This window comes from Salvelinus fontinalis, chromosome 10 (genome assembly GCF_029448725.1).
Source record: "Salvelinus fontinalis isolate EN_2023a chromosome 10, ASM2944872v1, whole genome shotgun sequence".
Classification (NCBI taxonomy): domain Eukaryota; kingdom Metazoa; phylum Chordata; class Actinopteri; order Salmoniformes; family Salmonidae; genus Salvelinus; species Salvelinus fontinalis.
The window spans coordinates 30,737,637-30,757,480 of NC_074674.1; the positions used below are offsets into that span (position 1 = coordinate 30,737,637).

The 19,844-nt window shown below is 44.1% G+C and overlaps 2 protein-coding genes across 5 annotated transcripts in view; both read right to left on the reverse strand.

The window, feature by feature from the left end:
• LOC129863999 (ephrin-B2-like) overlaps window positions 1-14,021 on the reverse strand; it is a 63,566-nt gene extending 49,545 nt beyond the window's left edge. The window contains exon 1 of the mRNA XM_055936513.1: window positions 12,926-14,021. Coding sequence (XP_055792488.1) covers window positions 12,926-13,074 — 149 coding nt within the window. The 5' untranslated portion in view covers window positions 13,075-14,021. The remainder of the gene's footprint in view (window positions 1-12,925) is intronic.
• A 4,657-nt stretch (window positions 14,022-18,678) lies between these two features.
• Window positions 18,679-19,844, reverse strand: part of LOC129864000 (GRB10-interacting GYF protein 1-like) — a 44,096-nt gene continuing 42,930 nt past the window's right edge. For all 4 annotated transcript variants that reach the window (XM_055936518.1, XM_055936517.1, XM_055936516.1 and 1 more), the window contains one exon: window positions 18,679-19,474. The gene's annotated coding sequence lies outside the window, so the exon portion shown is untranslated. The remainder of the gene's footprint in view (window positions 19,475-19,844) is intronic.

Here is a 19,844-nt window from a genome sequence, read left to right on the forward strand (position 1 = left end):
GACCAAGCTTTAACTTCCTGACTGATGTCTTGAGATGTTGCTTCAATATATCGACAATTTTCTTCCCTCATGATGGTATCTATTTTGTGAAGTGCACCAGTCCCTCCTGCAGCAAAGCACCCCAACAACATGATGCTGCCACCCCCGTGCTTCCCGTTTGGGATGGTGTTCTTCGGCTTTCAAGCGTCCCCCTTGTTCTTCCAAACATAACGATGGTCATTATGGCCAACTAATTCTATTTTTTGTTTCATCAGACCAGAGGAAATTTCTCCAAAAAGTACGATATTTGTCCCCATGTGCAGTTGCAAACCGTAGTCTGGCTTTTTTATGGAGGTTTTTGAGCAGTGGCTTCTTCCTTGATGAGCGGCCTTTCAGGTTATGGCGATATAATTCTCGTTTTTACTGTGGATATAGATACTTTTGTACCCGTTTCCTCCAGCAACTTCACAAGGTCCTTTGCTGTTGTTCTGGGATTGATTTGCACTATTCGCACAAGTACGTTCATCTCTAGGAGACAGAACGCGTCTCCTTCCTGAGCGGTTTGACGGCTGCGTGGTCCCATGGTGTTAATACTTGCATACTATTGTTTGTACAGATGAACGTGGTGCCTTCAGGCGTTTGGAAATTGCTCCCAAGGATGAACCAGACTTGGAGGTCCTCAATTATTTGATTTTCCCATGATGTCACGCAAAGAGGCACTGAGTTTGAAGGTAGGCCTTGAAATACAGTGAGGGGAAAAAGTATTTGATCCCCTGCTGATTTTGTACGTTTTCCCACTGACAAAGAAATGATCAGTCTATAATTTTAATGGTAGGTTTATTTGAACAGTGAGAGACAATAACAAAAAAATCCAGAAAAACGCATGTCAAAAATGTTATAAAATAATTTTCATTTTAATGAGGGAAATAAGTATTTGACCCCTCTGCAAAACATGACTTAGTACTTGGTGGCAAAACCCTTATTGGCAATCAGAGGTCAGACTCGAACCTTCAGCTCCCTCCACAGATTTTCTATGGGATTAAGGTCTGAAGACTGGCTAGGCCACTCCAGGACCTTAATGTGCTTCTTCTTGAGCCACTCCTTCGTTGCCTTGGCTGTGTGTTTTGGGTCATTGTCATGCTGGAATACCCATCCACGACCCATTTTCAATGCCCTGGCTGAGGGAAGGAGGTACATGGCCCCGTCCATCGTCCCTTTGATGCGGTGAAGTTGTCCTGTCCCCTTAGCAGAAAAACACCCCCAAAGCATAATGTTTCCACCTCCATGTTTGACGGTGGGGATGGTATTCTTGGGGTCATAGGCAGCATTCCTCCTCCTCCAAACACGGCGAGTTGAGTTGATGCCAAAAGAGCTCCATTTTGGTCTCATCTGACCACAACTTTCAACAAGTTGTCCTCTGAATCATACAGATGTTCATTGGCAAACTTCAGACAGGCATGTATATGTGCTTTCTTGAGCAGGGGGACCTTGCGGGCGCTGCAGGATTTCAGTCCTTCACGGCGCAGTTTGTTACCAATTGTTTTCTTGGTGACTATGGTCCCAGCTGCCTTGATCATTGACAAGATCCTCCCGTGTAGTTCTGGGCTGATTCCTCACCGTTCTCATGATCATTGCAACTCCACGAGGTGAGATCTTGCATGGAGCCCCAGGCCGAGGGAGATTGACAGTTATTTTGTGTTTCTTCCATTTGCGAATAATCGCACCAACTGTTGTCACCTTCTCACCAAGCTGCTTGGCGATGGTCTTGTAGCCCATTCCAGACTTCTGTAGGTCTACAATCTTGTCCCTGACATCCTTGGAGAGCTCTTTGGTCTTGGCCATGGTGGAGCGTTTGGAATCTGATTGATTGCTTCTCTGGACAGGTGTTTTTTATACAGGTAACAAACTGAGATTAGGAGCACTCCCTTTCAGAGTGTTCTCCTAATCTCAACTCGTTACCTGTATAAAAGACACCTGGGGGCCAGAAATCTTTCTGATTGAGAGGGGGTCAAATACTTATTTCCCTCATTAAAATGCAAATCTATTTATAAAATTTAACATGCGTTTTTCTGGATTTTTTTGTTATTATGTCTGTCACTGTTCAAATAAACCTACCATTAAAATTATAGACTGATCATTTCTTTGTCAGTGGGCAAACGTACAAAATCAGCAGGGGATCAAATACTTTTTTCCCTCACTGTACATCCACATGTATACCTCGAATTGACTCAATTATGTCAATTAGCCTATCAGAAGCTTCTAAAGCCATGACAATTTTCTGGAATTTTCCAAGCTGTTTAAAGGCAATTTCAACTTAGTGTATGTAAACTTCTGACCAACTGGAATTATGATACAGTTATTATAAGTGAAATAATCTGTCTGTAAACAATTGTTGGAAAAATTACTTGTGTCATGTACAAAGTAGATGTCCTAACCGACTTGCCAAAATTTTAGTTTGTTAACAAGAAATTTGTGGAGTGGTTGAAAAACTAGTTTTAATGACTCCAACCTAAGTATGTAAACTTCCGACTTCAACTGCATGTCATGGAAAGAGCAGGTGTTCCTAATGTTTTCTACAGTGTATGTGCTGAGTTGTGTAAGGCATAAGATGAGTTAGTGATTCACTGGTCCAAAGTTGGTGTCCTCTGCCTTGTTGGTGTAGTGGTCCAGGGCGATGATGTAGAAGCCTGACTCCACCTGGTCAAACAAGGTTCTCTCTACGCACACTGACCGTCTCCTGAGAACAACTGGAGTGAGAGAGAAAGGAAAATAAGAGGTTGGGAAATGTCATAGACAGAGTTCAATTGGAGTTCAAGGTAACAGTCCATTTTATGACTGCTGTGGCTGTATCAAAAGAGGCAACTATGGATAATCATTTAGCCAAATAAGTGATCGCACATGATTTGGGACTGGATTGAGCCAAACTACCAATCCACGACACGTCAGTCAGTATGGCTCAGTATTGAACAGCCTGCTGTCATTTCATTCCCAACCCTACTCGTAGAGAGCTATCCTCCATTCAAGGAAGTCTCAGTACCACTAATGATTAAGTTACGGGAGTGATTAGTGGATGTCATAGTTACCTGCTGGAAGTCCCCAGAATGCTGTACGTAGAGGAGAGCCAAGGTAGGCAACTTGGAACCGAATGGGCTCCTGTATCTCTGGTCTGTCAGCTGAGCAAAGAACAACCCCACTTGGCACACACTGGTTTAATCAACGTTGTTTCCACGTCATTTCAATTAAATTACGCTGAACCAACGTGGAATAGACGTTGAATTGACGTCTGTGCCCATTGGGACTTCACCACCACATATTAGTGACAGTGGACCTGCATGGAAAGAGGTATGGAGAGAGAATTGTTTTTGACGTCATTCTCATTTATTGTAACTGCACAAAACCTGACAGATTAAAAGTGATCAAATCTATTCAAATCATTTTAAAGTATGCGCTTAGCGTTTTACAATATTAGCTATTATTTGGTTCGGAGCCTGACCTCTCGACTTCCCCTCAATCATAGCCCTCTTCCACAGTGAGTCCTCACTGTCTGTTCTTATACTTCAGTGGTCTGTTCTCACCATGCCTCTCCCCGCTCTTCTGCCACTCCTTCCCAGTCATACTACTCTTCCAAGTCCTCTTCCTCTACTAAACCCCTCGTTAATTACTTACAATGCTCTAAGTTAAACCAGAGACGGTATAGTAAACGAAACCATCTTTGGTTAAACCACAGAGTTAAACGTTAGCTTCCTACCTACTATCGTTAACCTAATAACCTGCTTTTAAAACAGAATATTAAACAACTACCTACTTCAATATTGAAATGATAGTTGATTAGCTAAGCTAGTTGGTTTACATTTACATTTACATTTAAGTCATTTAGCAGACGCTCTTATCCAGAGCGACTTACAAATTGGTGCATTCACCTAATGACATCCAGTGGAACAGCCACTTTACAATAGTGCATCTACATCTTTTAAGGGGGGGGGGGGGGGCAGAAGGATTGCTTTATCCTATCCTAGGTATTCCTTGAAGAGGTGGGGTTTCAGGTGTCTCCGGAAGGTGGTGATTGACTCCGCTGTCCTGGCGTCGTGAGGGAGTTTGTTCCACCATTGGGGTGCCAGAGCAGCGAACAGTTTTGATTGGGCTGAGCGGGAACTGTACTTCCTCAGTGGTAGGGAGGCGAGCAGGCCAGAGGTGGATGAACGCAGTGCCCTTGTTTGGGTGTAGGGCCTGATCAGAGCCTGAAGGTACTGAGGTGCCGTTCCCCTCACAGCTCCGTAGGCAAGCACCATGGTCTTGTAGCGGATGCGAGCTTCAACTGGAAGCCAGTGGAGAGAGCGGAGGAGCGGGGTGACGTGAGAGAACTTGGGAAGGTTGAACACCAGACGGGCTGCGGCGTTCTGGATGAGTTGTAGGGGTTTGATGGCACAGGCAGGGAGCCCAGCCAACAGCGAGTTGCAGTAATCCAGACGGGAGATGACAAGTGCCTGGATTAGGACCTGCGCCGCTTCCTGTGTGAGGCAGGGTCGTACTCTGCGGATGTTGTAGAGCATGAACCTACAGGAACGGGCCACCGCCTTGATGTTAGTTGAGAACGACAGGGTGTTGTCCAGGATCACGCCAAGGTTCTTAGCGCTCTGGGAGGAGGACACAATGGAGTTGTCAACCGTGATGGCGAGATCATGGAACGGGCAGTCCTTCCCCGGGAGGAAGAGCAGCTCCGTCTTGCCGAGGTTCAGCTTGAGGTGGTGATCCGTCATCCACACTGATATGTCTGCCAGACATGCAGAGATGCGATTCGCCACCTGGTCATCAGAAGGGGGAAAGGAGAAGATTAGTTGTGTGTCGTCTGCATAGCAATGATAGGAGAGACCATGTGAGGTTATGACAGAGCCAAGTGACTTGGTGTATAGCGAGAATAGGAGAGGGCCTAGAACAGAGCCCTGGGGGACACCAGTGGTGAGAGCGCGTGGTGAGGAGACAGATTCTCGCCACGCCACCTGGTAGGAGCGACCTGTCAGGTAGGACGCAATCCAAGCGTGGGCCGCGCCGGAGATGCCCAACTCGGAGAGGGTGGAGAGGAGGATCTGATGGTTCACAGTATCGAAGGCAGCCGATAGGTCTAGAAGGATGAGAGCAGAGGAAAGAGAGTTAGCTTTAGCAGTGCGGAGCGCCTCCGTGATACAGAGAAGAGCAGTCTCAGTTGAGTGACTAGTCTTGAAACCTGACTGATTTGGATCAAGAAGGTCATTCTGAGAGAGATAGCAGGAGAGCTGGCCAAGGACGGCACGTTCAAGAGTTTTGGAGAGAAAAGAAAGAAGGGATACTGGTCTGTAGTTGTTGACATCGGAGGGATCGAGTGTAGGTTTTTTCAGAAGGGGTGCAACTCTCGCTCTCTTGAAGACGGAAGGGACGTAGCCAGCGGTCAGGGATGAGTTGATGAGCGAGGTGAGGTAAGGGAGAAGGTCTCCGGAAATGGTCTGGAGAAGAGAGGAGGGGATAGGGTCAAGCGGGCAGGTTGTTGGGCGGCCGGCCGTCACAAGACGCGAGATTTCATCTGGAGAGAGGGGAGAGAAAGAGGTCAAAGCACAGGGTAGGGCAGTGTGAGCAGAACCAGCGGTGTCGTTTGACTTAGCAAACGAGGATCGGATGTCGTCGACCTTCTTTTCAAAATGGTTGACGAAGTCGTCTGCAGAGAGGGAGGAGGGGGGGGGGAGGGGGAGGAGGATTCAGGAGGGAGGAGAAGGTGGCAAAGAGCTTCCTAGGGTTAGAGGCAGATGCTTGGAATTTAGAGTGGTAGAAAGTGGCTTTAGCAGCAGAGACAGAAGAGGAAAATGTAGAGAGGAGGGAGTGAAAGGATGCCAGGTCCGCAGGGAGGCGAGTTTTCCTCCATTTCCGCTCGGCTGCCCGGAGCCCTGTTCTGTGAGCTCGCAATGAGTCGTCGAGCCACGGAGCGGGAGGGGAGGACCGAGCCGGCCTGGAGGATAGGGGACATAGAGAGTCAAAGGATGCAGAAAGGGAGGAGAGGAGGGTTGAGGAGGCAGAATCAGGAGATAGGTTGGAGAAGGTTTGGGCAGAGGGAAGAGATGATAGGATGGAAGAGGAGAGAGTAGCGGGGGAGAGAGAGCGAAGGTTGGGACGGCGCGATACCATCCGAGTAGGGGCAGTGTGGGAAGTGTTGGACGAGAGCGAGAGGGAAAAGGATACAAGGTAGTGGTCGGAGACTTGGAGGGGAGTTGCAATGAGGTTAGTGGAAGAACAGCATCTAGTAAAGATGAGGTCAAGCGTATTGCCTGCCTTGTGAGTAGGGGGGGAAGGTGAGAGGGTGAGGTCAAAAGAGGAGAGGAGTGGAAAGAAGGAGGCAGAGAGGAATGAGTCAAAGGTAGACATGGGGAGGTTAAAGTCACCCAGAACTGTGAGAGGTGAGCCGTCCTCAGGAAAGGAGCTTATCAAGGCATCAAGCTCATTGATGAACTCTCCAAGGGAACCTGGAGGGCGATAAATGATAAGGATGTTAAGCTTGAAAGGGCTGGTAACTGTGACAGCATGGAATTCAAAGGAGGCGATAGACAGATGGGTAAGGGGAGAAAGAGAGAATGACCACTTGGGAGAGATGAGGATCCCGGTGCCACCACCCCGCTGACCAGAAGCTCTCGGGGTGTGCGAGAACACGTGGGCAGACGAAGAGAGAGCAGTAGGAGTAGCAGTGTTATCTGTGGTGAGCCATGTTTCCGTCAGTGCCAAGAAGTCGAGGGACTGGAGGGAGGCATAGGCTGAGATGAGCTCTGCCTTGTTGGCCGCGGATCGGCAGTTCCAGAGGCTACCGGAGACCTGGAACTCCACGTGGGTCGTGCGGGCTGGGACCACCAGGTTAGGGTGGGCGCGGCCACGCGGTGTGAGGCGTTTGTATGGTCTGTGCAGAGAGGAGAGAACAGGGATAGACAGACACATATTTGGCAGGCTACAGAAGAGGCTACGCTAAAGCAAAGGAGATTAGAATGACAAGTGGGCTACACGTCTCGAATGTTCAGAAAGTTAAGCTTACGTAGCAAAAAATCAATAAAATTACAAATCTTATTGACTAAAATGATATAGTACTGCTGGCTGGTGAAGTAGCCTGGCTAGCAGTAGCTGCGTTGTTGAAAGTGAAGCTGGCTAGGTGACCTCGACAGTTTCTCTAAATTTCTCTAAACTACACAATTATCATGGATACAAGGACAGCAAAGACAACTAGCTAACACTACGCTAATCAAGTCGTTCCGTTGTAATGTAAGTTTCTACAGTGCTGCTATTCGGTAGAAGTTGGCTAGCTAGCAGTGTTAGCTAGCAGTGTTGGCTAGGTAGGAGGACAGCAGCGCGGCAGGCGAAACTAGCTGGCTAGCTAACCGATAATTACTCAAAGTTACACGATTATCTTAGATACAAAGCTAGCAAAGAAAACTATGTAGCTAGCTAACACTACACAAAACAGTTTATTAGTTTCTCTACTGAAAAACGATCAAACTTACCTCTTTATTGTCAGCCATCATTCACCTTTTCCTCTTCTGTGCTCAAAAATAGGTGGTCACCAGTTACCACAGCCAAAGTCATTAACCCTGCCTATTTAATCTTATTTTAAACCTAAACATAAAAAGGTGTTACAATTTTTTTAAATTCATTTGTGCATTCTAATTTCCAAAAATGTCGGTAATATTGGAATTGTAGTGTTTAACAATAACTTATCTGCCAGTGTTGTGATTGGCTGTGATATTTGCCTATTGATTTCTCTTGCCGGAGTGACATCTGTTGTCAAAATGGGAAAGCTGTTTTGACTTTATGGCTGTGTTATCTAGTGGAATCGCTCTGTCATTTCCTGGTTGCAAAAATTCTACACGGTTTGCTCAATGTCAGATTTTGTGAGAGATCAAGCACTGAATATTGTATCTAAATCACTGTAAAATATATTTTCAATAAAAAAAAATCATTTTTACAGCTGTTTGAAGCTGGTGGACCCAAACCAAAAGTTTTGGTTTGGGTCCACCAGCTTCAAAAAGCTGTTTGAGATGACAAAGCGATTTCCACTAGATAACACAGCCACATAATCAGACAATTTTTGATACCACTCCGGGGGGAGAAATCAATAGGCGAATATCAGCGAATCACAACACTGGCGGGTAAGTAATACTATCACTCCATTATTACTGCAGATATATTATGCACATTTTCTGAAATGTTTTATGTGTAGCATGTTTTACCCTAACCTTATGGAAACCTCTAAAATCTGGTTAGAGCATTCGTGATTGATCCAAAAACATGACCAATTGCATTTCAGTAGACTGCTACACACTATGTTCATTGGGTAGAATTTTCCTGTTAAAACGATAGTATGAAGTTCTGAGCGCAAGGTGGATTTTGGAGAGCAAACTGGAAAATTGGGGTTAAATGGGGAGGAGACATCCGTGTGGGGATGCATCGTATTTGTGAGTGCAGTCATTTGAGTCTTGACATGTAGTCAGGGGAATAAAAATCCCTGCTCTCCAATTAATTTATTGCATGCGACAATGCAGTTCTGTTCGCTCAAAGTCATACTCGCAAGTTCTCAAGTTTAATTTGCGTGCACCAGCCTGCGTTTGCGGGACCCGTCCTCTGCTCGCTCGACCACATTGATTCTCTCTCAACTCAAGTGTTTGCTCACACAATGATCTTTCATCTTGCTCGCCCCTAAACACCCCAACTGAGTCAGATGCTGAGTGACTGATTGGGAATGGACACAGACCAACAACAACAATACCTACACCCCTGGGAACAACATGCACAAACAAAAAAATACACAAGCAAATAAAACACACTTACTCCTTTCTCATACACAAATCACATGCACTCCTACTCTGGGGGTGTAACACTCTGGCTATATAAAGCAGTGTAAGGGGGTAATAAGGATGACCATGTGAAGATGCAGAGAGCTCAGTCTCCTGACACTGTATCGGTGTTTCCTTTCTTTTCCCAATCTTTAAAATGTTTTAATCTGAAACGCTTAGCCCAGTTAAGCAGGCTTTTATCCTCAGCCAATTAGCAGACGATTCATTAAATATTGAGCAGTCTGTGAAGGATGAATTTTTAATGCCCATTTGAGGGGGAGAGTTGTACAACAACTTCCCCTGGAGCGATGACAGACTGCACTCAGAATGGTTTACAGTCGTTTACCAAGCATACACGACTCTGCTTTAGATGTCAGAAGCCCCCTGCCATCCCTAACCCCACACACTCACTCACTCACAGACAAGACAGAGACAGCAACAGAAGAGTAGGATATGATGGAGGAACACCAGACGAGACAGCAACAGGAGAGTAGGATATGATGGAGGAACACCAGACGAGACAGCAACAGGAGAGTAGGATATGATGGAGGAACACCAGACGAGACAGCAACAGAAGAGTAGGATATGATGGAGGAACACCAGACGAGACAGCAACAGGAGAGTAGGATATGATGGAGGAACACCAGACGAGACAGCAACAGAAGAGTAGGATATGATGGAGGAACACCAGATGAGACAGCAACAGGAGAGTAGGATATGATGGAGGAACACCAGACGAGACAGCAACAGGAGAGTAGAATATGATGGAGGAACACCAGACGAGACAGCAACAGAAGAGTAGGATATGATGGAGGAACACCAGACGAGACAGCAACAGGAGAGTAGAATATGATGGAGGAACACCAGACGAGACAGCAACAGAAGAGTAGGATATGATGGAGGAACACCAGACGAGACAGCAACAGAAGAGTAGGATATGATGGAGGAACACCAGACGAGACAGCAACAGGAGAGTAGGATATGATGGAGGAACACCAGACGAGACAGCAACAGGAGAGTAGGATATGATGGAGGGACACCAGACGAGACAGTAACAGGAGAGTAGGCTATGATGGAGGGACACCAGACAAGACAGAGACAGCAACAGGAGAGTAGGATATGATGGAGGAACACCAGACAAGAGATAAGATGCGGTGCCTTAGACCAATGCGCCACTCGGAGGGCCCAAAAAGCTATACTCCAATCAAAACAATTATCCAAATACAGGAACTTGTTCTCCACAGAACACGTTGGTATGTGGTTTTGGTTTGTCCAGACAAAACCAGTCTGTCAAAAGTTGCGAACTCACGTCTAAATTCTCAAACTAAATACATCCTGCAATTCCAACCTCAAAAAGATTTTCTAAAAATAAAACAACTTGTCTATCTAAAAGCTAAATGTTTGTTTTTGACTTTATAATTCTATTTGAGGTTCCACATGTCATGGAAAATAAATGTTATTTCCAACAACCAATGAGCAACTCCGCTGTAAAACCAGCTGCATATTGAACGTTGAGATTGCCTTAAGGCCAGTCTCTTTGGCAATGACATCACGTGGCATGTTAGCTAAAAAGACTGGTACCCAGATAAGAGACATTCAATACCCTCCTGGATCAGGATCCATGTTGCCTAAATGGTTTTGTGCGTTTAAAAAAAAAAGCATTAAAAAAAAAACATTATTTTTTTTTGTATACACACACCGAATAAAAAAATATAAAAACAATATGTAAATTGTTGGTCCCAATGTTTCCTGAGCTGAAATAAAAGATCTCAGAAATGTGCCATCCGCACAAAAAGCTTATTTCTCTCAAATATTGTGCACAAATTTGTTAACATCCTTGTTAGAGGGCATTTCTCCTTCGCGAAGATAATTCATCCACCTGACATGTGCGGCATATCAAGAAGCTTATTAAAACAGCATGATCATTACACAGGTGCTGGGGACAATAGAAGGCCACCCTTAAAATGTGCAATTTGCACATTTAAGAGTGCAATTTTGTCACACAACACAATGCCACAGATGTCTCAATTTTGAGGGAGTGCGCAATTGGCATGCTGACTGCAGGAATGTCCACCAGAGCTGTTGCCACAGAATTTAATGTTAATTTCTCTACCATAAGCCACCTCCAACGTCATTTTACAGAATTTGGCAGTAGGTCCAACCGGCCTCACAACCGCAGCCCACGTGTAACGACGCTAGCCTAGGACCTCCACCCCCAACTTCTCCACCTGCGGGATCATCTGAGACCAGCCACCCAGACAGCTGATGAAACTAAGGGGTATTTCTATCAGTAATAAAGCCCTTTTGTAGTGAAAAACTCATTCTGATTGGTTGGTCCTGGCTCCCAAGTGGGTGGGCCTATGCCCTCCCAGGCCCACCCATGGCTGCGCTCCTGCCAGTCATGTGAAATTCATAGATTAGGGCCAAATGAATTTATTTAAATTGACTGATTTCCTTATGAACTGTACCTCCATAAAATCATTGAAATTGATGCATGTTGCATTTATAATTTTGTTGAGTATATAAATAAATAACCACCCAACCCTACACGAGACAGTAACAGACAAGACAGAGAAAGTGACAGAAGAGGGCAGATGGAGAGAGAACAGAGGTGGGTTGAGCACAGAGACTATTCCCTTCTAGCTGATCTATACATTCTAATTAGTTGTATATACTTGTACAGATTATAACAGGTGAAATACAAATAGTGAAAAGGTCAAACATGGTTAACAAAGAATTATCAGGTGAGGTGAAAAGGCCTGTGAAATGACTATTAAAACAATTGTTTACTTTGACACTTAACCAGGACAGGACTAGAAAAAAGAGACAGCAACAGACAACACAGAGAAAGTAGACTACCACTTAAAGCTGCTCTATGGATTCTAATTACTGTTAAGTGTCTCTCTCTGTGTGTGTGTGTGAGGGTGTGTGTGTGTGTGTGTGTGTGTGTGTGGCTCGTTGGCCAGGTCAGAGTATGTTTGAAGTTGTTGAGTGGTATGGTAGTTTTTGGCAATACACTGTAGATGTATGTACTCCAGTGTAGAGACCCACAGTAGCTATTGTAATTGAGTACTGGAAGTGCATGCTGTGGTAGGTGGGAAGGTGAAAGTTACCTGAAAAATATTTTCTCTCTTATATCTCAATGTTCATCTCAATGTGCACCAAATCCATGAATTTAAGCTGTTGAAATTCCTAATTTGTTGCTAATTGAGGATGACCCGGACCCCCCTACTTGCATTGGGCTAAACCCCCAACATCTTCAAATGAATTGATGCGGAATTACCGCATGCTTGCCAGAATATGTGAAAGTCTGAGCTTTGATAAGAGGAATTTGCTTTAACAGTGTGGGACAAATCCAGGCCAGGTTCTCAATGGCTTTCATAGTGTTCATTTCGCGTGTATTCCAACCTCTGCACAGGTGGGAGGGGATCGAGGAACGAACGAGCGGACTACACGCACGCGACCTTTTATGAGGGTGCAATCATGCGTGAAGACCACTCCCTCTCTCACGCAACACTGACATAATAGCAGTCTGCCAAAAACAGGCATTTCCACTCATAACAACCCCATTGCCATCTCCTTGCTCTCTATGGACTGAAATGGTATGCTATGGTTTTACACTGGTCTATATTTAACTATAGGAGGGACACCGATCTGTTGAATAGGACCGGTTTCCAGTAAACTCCAGGCACAGTCTTCCTCGACTGTAATCCTCTCCAACGAAGTCAGTATCCACACCACCACTCACTTCCACCAGCAACAACTAGGCCTAGGCTAGTCTAGTCTACAGTTGGATATTGAGTGAACCCATGTAAATTCGAGACCTGAAATCGAAGCTCACAAAATAATAATTCAGTGTCCCAAAGGTATGTTCCCCATGAGGTGGTAATTGTAAAGCATTTAATATCTGTCTTCAAATGCCACTCTGCATGCAATGTCACCAATATAACCTACTGTTCTTCATGCTTTGATCGGCAGTCAATGAACGGGGTCCTTTGCATTATCTATTCAGTCAATCATAATCGGACAGCAATGTGTTTTGTGGGGAAAATGTATAACAAATCTAAAGTACGGTATGCTAGCCTATGTGAAATTAAAGTTTAAACACTTACCTCTTGTTCAATGTATTCCAATAAATAGGTTCCATGTTACTTGCAGTTATTCCCAGTAAATCCACAAGAAGAATAAAAATAAATCCCAAACCATTACAGCCGTCCCAAAACGCGAAAGCCATTCCTGTTCCTTGGCTCTCTACTGCCATTTTACCCCCGAAAAAAGAAGGGACGGGGAATCGAGTTAGACAAAGAGTGCGAACGAAGTTCAATAAATCCCTCGGAGTGCACAGCTATAGCGTGACTTGGGCAAACACCTAAGGAAAAACTTCAACAACAAAAACAATCAACCAGAGACAACACTCACAGTAGTTGGAATGTGTGAGGGGATACAATGTGTCGACCTCTCTAGTCTTGCGTTTAAAGTGCATCAGCGGCCACATGTAGGTTTCTGGTTTGAAACGTGTCTAGCAATTACGGGACATTGCATGATGATAAGGCGACTGTCCACCCACTCTCCAAATGTCACCACCCCGGACAAATGAATATGCACCGATTGTCCAGATTATCAGCGTAAATTCCTATCAATAGGCTACCTTGAAAGGATACTTTTGGATAGTGGGCGTTTATCTATTATTTTGCATAGACTACCTTGCCATCCGGATGCACAGGCTTGCTCGCTCCATACCACTTGCCATCCGGATGCACAGGCTTGCTCGCTCCAATTTCCCTCTGCACACATACAACATTGGACTATGGTATATAAGCGAGCATTCACTGACCCAAATTGATAATTGCCTGTCCTCTGTGCTCTTATAAACACTGCAGCACTTGAATGCTTAACGCGTTATTGCTTTCAGAGTTGTCTCCATTATTTTATCCCTTTGAGTCTTAGCGGACAAAAATAGCCCCTTCCATCCGTCCGTTATCTTTTATTATGGTACAATATTGGTTAAACTTCTTCTAGCAAACTTGAATGACAGGCGAAGTGTCGGTGTGAAAATTGGCGCATTCAAAAATAATGCATCCCGGTTAACTTATTCTGGTCTCTTCTCCTGTTCACAATACCGCTTTGGGTTGGTTGCATCCTTCTCCAACGCTCTGAACTCAAAATATCGTACTGTGGTTCACACTGATAGAGAGCAGCTAGGAGAAGGGGGAGGGATGGACTGGAGTGGTCTATGCCAACCTATATGTGTGTGTTCCAGAGTGTAGCTCTATTGTCAACCTGGTCTCAGAGCATTTCGTATTATTATGTACTTACATCCAATATACTCCATTTAGTAAGATATGTTACGTTATGTAAGACAGATGGTTACTTAAGGAAAAACAAAAGTAGGGTGGTTGGTCGGGGTGGATGGGTATGCATATAAAAGTCGAGCAACCCAAAGGTTACGAGTTTGAATCTCATCACAGACAACTTTGTAATTTTTACTTTTCAACCACTTGCTATGTAGTTGCGAAGTAGTATGTTAGCTAACCCTTTAACCTAACTCCTAAACTTAACCCCTAGCCTAGCTAACATTGCAAGCTAGCTAACGTTTGGCACCTATCCAGAATTTGTAACATACGTTTTGCGAATTCGTAACATATTGTATGTTTTGCAAATTCGTAACAAATTAATTGTAATGTGTAACATATATGAAATGGATTCTGGACATCCACAAATGAATACATATGAAACGTAACATTTCATACTTGGAGGCTCAGATTTATGTACACAATAATACACAATGCTCTGAGACCAGGTTGCAGCTATTGACCATTATCCTCACACATTCCTAGATGAAAAATGCCCTCTAATCATTAGTAAACAGTAGTCTGAACTTCCATCATTTACAATTTCTATCCTCCTTTCACCATTATGACAAGGGGGGGGGGCTCACTTGGGCTAACCATGTCCAAGTGATTTTTTTGAAGGGCTATGTCCCTAGAGTTGGAAAATGTGTGATTGCTGCACTGCTATGGTAGCTTTGTGTGTGTTATCATTCTCATCCCTCCATCCCATACATTTTCCCAATAGGGATTTTACCCTATGACAAACAATGGTCAGTATACAACAAGTTATTGTTCACTTAAACCCATTAATAATATCATTGGAGAGGTCAAAGGTAATTTATGTTGACCTGAACGTTCCAAAAATGTCTCTGGTGGGTAACTGTGAACCATTTCTTTCCCTAATATGGCCACCATACAATTTAATGTGGTCTTACCCATTTGAATTGTAATTGTTTTATGCCCAAAAACATCTTAATATGTTCCTAGTGATGTTGAATACACAACCACATGAGCCAGATATAAAGATGTCAAATTATTCACAGAATTGTGGTAACATCTTCAGAAATGCAGACAGATCTTTGGGCACATTATTCAATTATTCACAGAATTGTGGCAATCTTCTATAACTGGCACACCTGGCTCATGTGGTTGCATACTCTACATCACTTAACATTAAGATATTTTTGGGCATACTACAATTATGTTTCATACAGGTATGGTCATGCGAAATTGGCCAATAAGACCACAGAGTTGTTTCGCAGCCGTATTGGAAAAAGATGAGTGAATTCTGTGACGGACCTGAATCTACAAATCTTTTTAAAACCCTGTTCTAGCAGTGTGTGTGTGCAATTTGTTGCCTATAGCCACAAAGTTACAAATTAAAAAAACATAGCTACCCCAGTAAATGGAATTCGATGGTTAAACTTCCAACATTCTAATGTCAATGGCACAATATAGGTGGTTTTTAAACAATAGTTGTAGCTGGTCCTTTCAAAGTTGGTTATATTATATGAACTCTGCAAAAAAAGAAATGTCCTCTCACTGCCAACTGCGTTTATATTCAGCAAACTTAACATGTGTAAATATTTGTATGAACATAACAAGTTTCAACAACTGAGACATAAAAAGAACAAGTTTCACAGACATGTGACTTACAAATGGAATAATGTGTCCCTGAACAAAGTGGGGGTCAAAATCAAAAGTAACAGTCAGTATCTGGTGTGGCCACCAGCTGCATTAAGTACTGCAGTGCATCTCCTCCTCATGGACTGCACCAGATTTGCCAGTTCTGGCTGTGAGATGTTAACCCACTCTTCCACCAAGGCACCTGCAAGTTCCCGGACATTTCTGGGGAGGGAACGGCACTAGCCCTCACCCTCCGATCCAACAGGTCCCAGGCGTGCTCAATGGGATTGAGAGCTGGGCTCTTCGCTGGCCATGTCAGAACACTGACATTCCTGTCTTGCAGGAAATCACACACAGAATGAGCAGTATGGCTGGTGGCATTGTCATGCTGGAGGGTCACGTCAGGATGAGCCTGCAGGAAGGGTACCACATGAGGGAGGAGGATGTCTTCCCTGTAACGCACAGCGTTGAGATTGCCTGCAATGACAACAAGCTCAGTCCGATGATGCTGTGACACACCGCCCCAGACCATGACGGACCCTCCACCTCCAAATCGTATCCCGCTCCAGAGTACAGGCCTCGGTGTAATGCTCATTCCTTCGACGATAAACGCGAATCCGACCATCACCCCTGGTGAGACAAATCCGCGACTCGTCAGTAAAGAGCACTTTTTGTCAGTCCTGTCTGGTCCAGCGACGGTGGGTTTGTGCCCATAGGGGACGTTGTTTTTGGTGATGTCTGGTGAGGACCTGCCTTACAACAGGCCTACAAGCCCTCAGTCCAGCCTCTCTGAGCCTATTGCAGACAGTCTGAGCACTGATGGAGGGATTGTGCATTCCTGGTGTAACTCGGGCAGTTGTTGTTGCCATCCTGTACGTGTCCCGCAGGTGTGATGTTTAGATGTACCGATCCTGTGCAGGTGTTGTTACACGTGGTCTGCCACTGCGAGGACGATCAGCTGTCTGTCCTGTCTCCCTGTAGCGCTGTCTAAGGTGTCTCACAGTACGGACATTGCAATTTATTGCCCTGGCCACATCTGCAGTCCTCATGCCTCCTTGCAGCATGCCTAAGGCACGTTCACGCAGATGAGCAGGGACCCTGGGCATCTTTCTTTTGGTGTTTTTCAGAGTCAGTAGAAAGGCCTCTTTAGTGTCCTAAATTTGCATAACTGTGACCTTAATTGCCTAGCGTCTGTAAGCAGTTAGTGTCTTAATGACCGTTCCACAGGTGCATGTTCATTAATTGTTTATGGTTCATTGAACAAGTATGGAAAACAGTGTTTAAACCCTGTACAATGATCTGCAAAGTTATTGGATTTTTACAAATGATCTTTGAAAGACAGGATCCTGATATAGGGACGTTTCCTTTTTTGCTGAGTTTATAATTTGAAACAATTTCATGACACTTCAGAACCACTTGTCCAACAAAGTTAAACATTCATCAAGGTTTCCATTTTAAAAGCATTTTATACAGCTATTTCTGATATGTACCCTATAGGTCAAAGTTATGTTGACCTTAACTTTCTTAAAATGTGTCACAGATTTTGTCCCAAATATTGTGGCAGATGCAGTATGGCTAATCTCGGTTAACCCAGAACTAAAGTCTCACGTAATTGGTCAGCTGCTTGATTAAGTTCTGGGTACATATGTGTTAATAGAACTGATTAAGAAATTCTAGAACTGGAACAAGGAGCTCCATCTCGCTTTGCAAGTTACGGGCCGAATGTCCCTTCCCAAATAGAAAGATGCTCACGCCTAAGAAAACGTGATTTGTCCACATAACCTATGACAAAAAAAACAGAACTACTGCTAGTTATCCCCCACATCAAATTCCTGCAACAGGTTCTACAGTACTAGTTATTTTTACGTCGATCTACGAGAGATTACATATGAAATGACTAATGTGCAGTAACAAGCCTGTAGCTCCCCCACCAGTTATTCTGTATTTTTTTTTCACCTTTATTTAACTAGGCAAGTCAGTTAACAAATTATTATTTACAATGACGGCCTACCAAAAGGCAAAAGACCTCCTGCGGGGACGGGGCTGGGATTACAAATATAGGACCAAACACGACAAGGGGTTCCCAAACTGTTTCACTTGGCGCCCCTTTCTAGCATTGGCGAACATCCCGCCACCCCTTGCGCGCACACACGCCACATCTATTTCAAAGAGCACAAGGACTGATCACACCCCTCTTGGTGGAGAGAATTTTGCAGGTTTAAAGCTTATTTCCTGCAATTCTACACATTTTGTAATGGTGTGCAAAGAAAACTGCAGTTTTAAAGCACATTATCTTAGAATTCTATACATATTGCATGTCTAATGATGTGATATGAGTGACAGAATTACAATATCTATGGGCAATTTTTTTAAAACTTGCCTGCTGACATGGGCTAGTTGATCTGAACATTTCTGACAAGTTATAGCTTTAAGGTATGCAATGACTGGCATGACAAGAGGAACTGATGAAACACACACACACCCCAAAAAAGTAGTGCCCCAGTTTGGTAACCACTGCTGTATCAGATGCTTTTCCTTTACAATGTAACAATTCAGCAGCTCATTTCCAGTGGTTTGATGATTGGGAAAGCAAAAAGGAGTGTGGCGTATAGGACAATAAAACTGAACATACCATGCCCCCATGTGGGCAACATGTAAAACTGCAGGCAGATACACATGATTTAGTGTTAAAGGAAAGACAGACCAACAAAGAACATCCGTCTTGCACAGTAGATCGCCTGCTGGGTGTTGACAAAAGCTGGCAATTCAACATGTGGAATCATCCAGAAAGGAACAGAACATTTTCTGTGTTCAGATGCAATATGACGGCAACCTGCTGCGCACGGTCAACATTTGTGTTGATCGGTCTTCCCTTTAAAACAATATGTAGAGAATGTGACACCTTAATATTGCATTTCACACATTAGTTTATTTATTCTGTTACACTTCTCTTCAAAGTAAAAACTATTTACAATGCCCAGCCCCATCTACAATTCTGCTGTGTTTGAGTAGCAAGAAGAGGTAATAAACATAACATTTCCCCAAAACTTCTTTAAACCAATTTTGCATTACAAACATTCCTCTAATAGCTTTAGCATTCTCTTTTTACAGCATTCTCACTAATCCCCATTACTTCAATCATTTTACTGCTCAGCTAGAACATCAAAGGATGTCCCAAACCAACCCAGCCATCATTCCATACACTCCATCAGGTCAAACCTATTACTACGTAGGGGTGGTGGGGAGAAATAATCACTCATGGGCAATTTTATTCTGTCCAGTTAAGGCAAGTAAAACCAAATGAGTCAAAAAGTCTTACACAACAACCAGTAAAGTCAAATTAAACATTCACTATTTACATCCAGGAGTTGAAACTTGCCAATCAGATCTGTGTGTGGGTGCATGTGTATGAGTCTTAACTCCTGGTTGAGACCTCAATCAGCTGGGTTCAGTCTTCCTCTGTCTAGTCCAGTCCAGGACAAAGCTTGTGTCTGGGAGTCTCTCTCCTTTACTGTCTGCTCCTCTGAGACAATCCCATGTCCAACTGTGGTCCAGAACAGCCCAGTCATTCAGGGTATGAGAGCCCACACATCTTAGCCCATGATACACCTCCTCACTTTGCAGCTAGTCATCCAGCAGAGGGGCCACTACATGGACCAAGCAAGGAGGTGGTGGCGGCGAGTGTCCATGAGGTATCCTCCTGGCCTGCAGAAACAAGACATAACTATTAAGACAAGGATGATTAAACACTAATCTATTATGATCCGGGTTATAATATCAGACTAATATTAAATCCCAGACCCCCATGGGTATAGCATGAGGAACAGATCGGCTTGTCCAGACACCAGGATATATCTAGATGTCCAACCTCATTAAACGGACACATCTTGAGGAACCTATTAATTACCCAACTCTCCTCTGAATAACTATCATTGTTGGTACAGCAAGCTATTAAATAGAATCTTTAGTCAAATAATTTATCTAGCTCCCCGGGGACTCTACCTGTCCTACATGCCACTTCAGGTAGCCAGTAACCTAGAAATTCAGCAAAAGTAAATCTAAAAAAAGAATATAC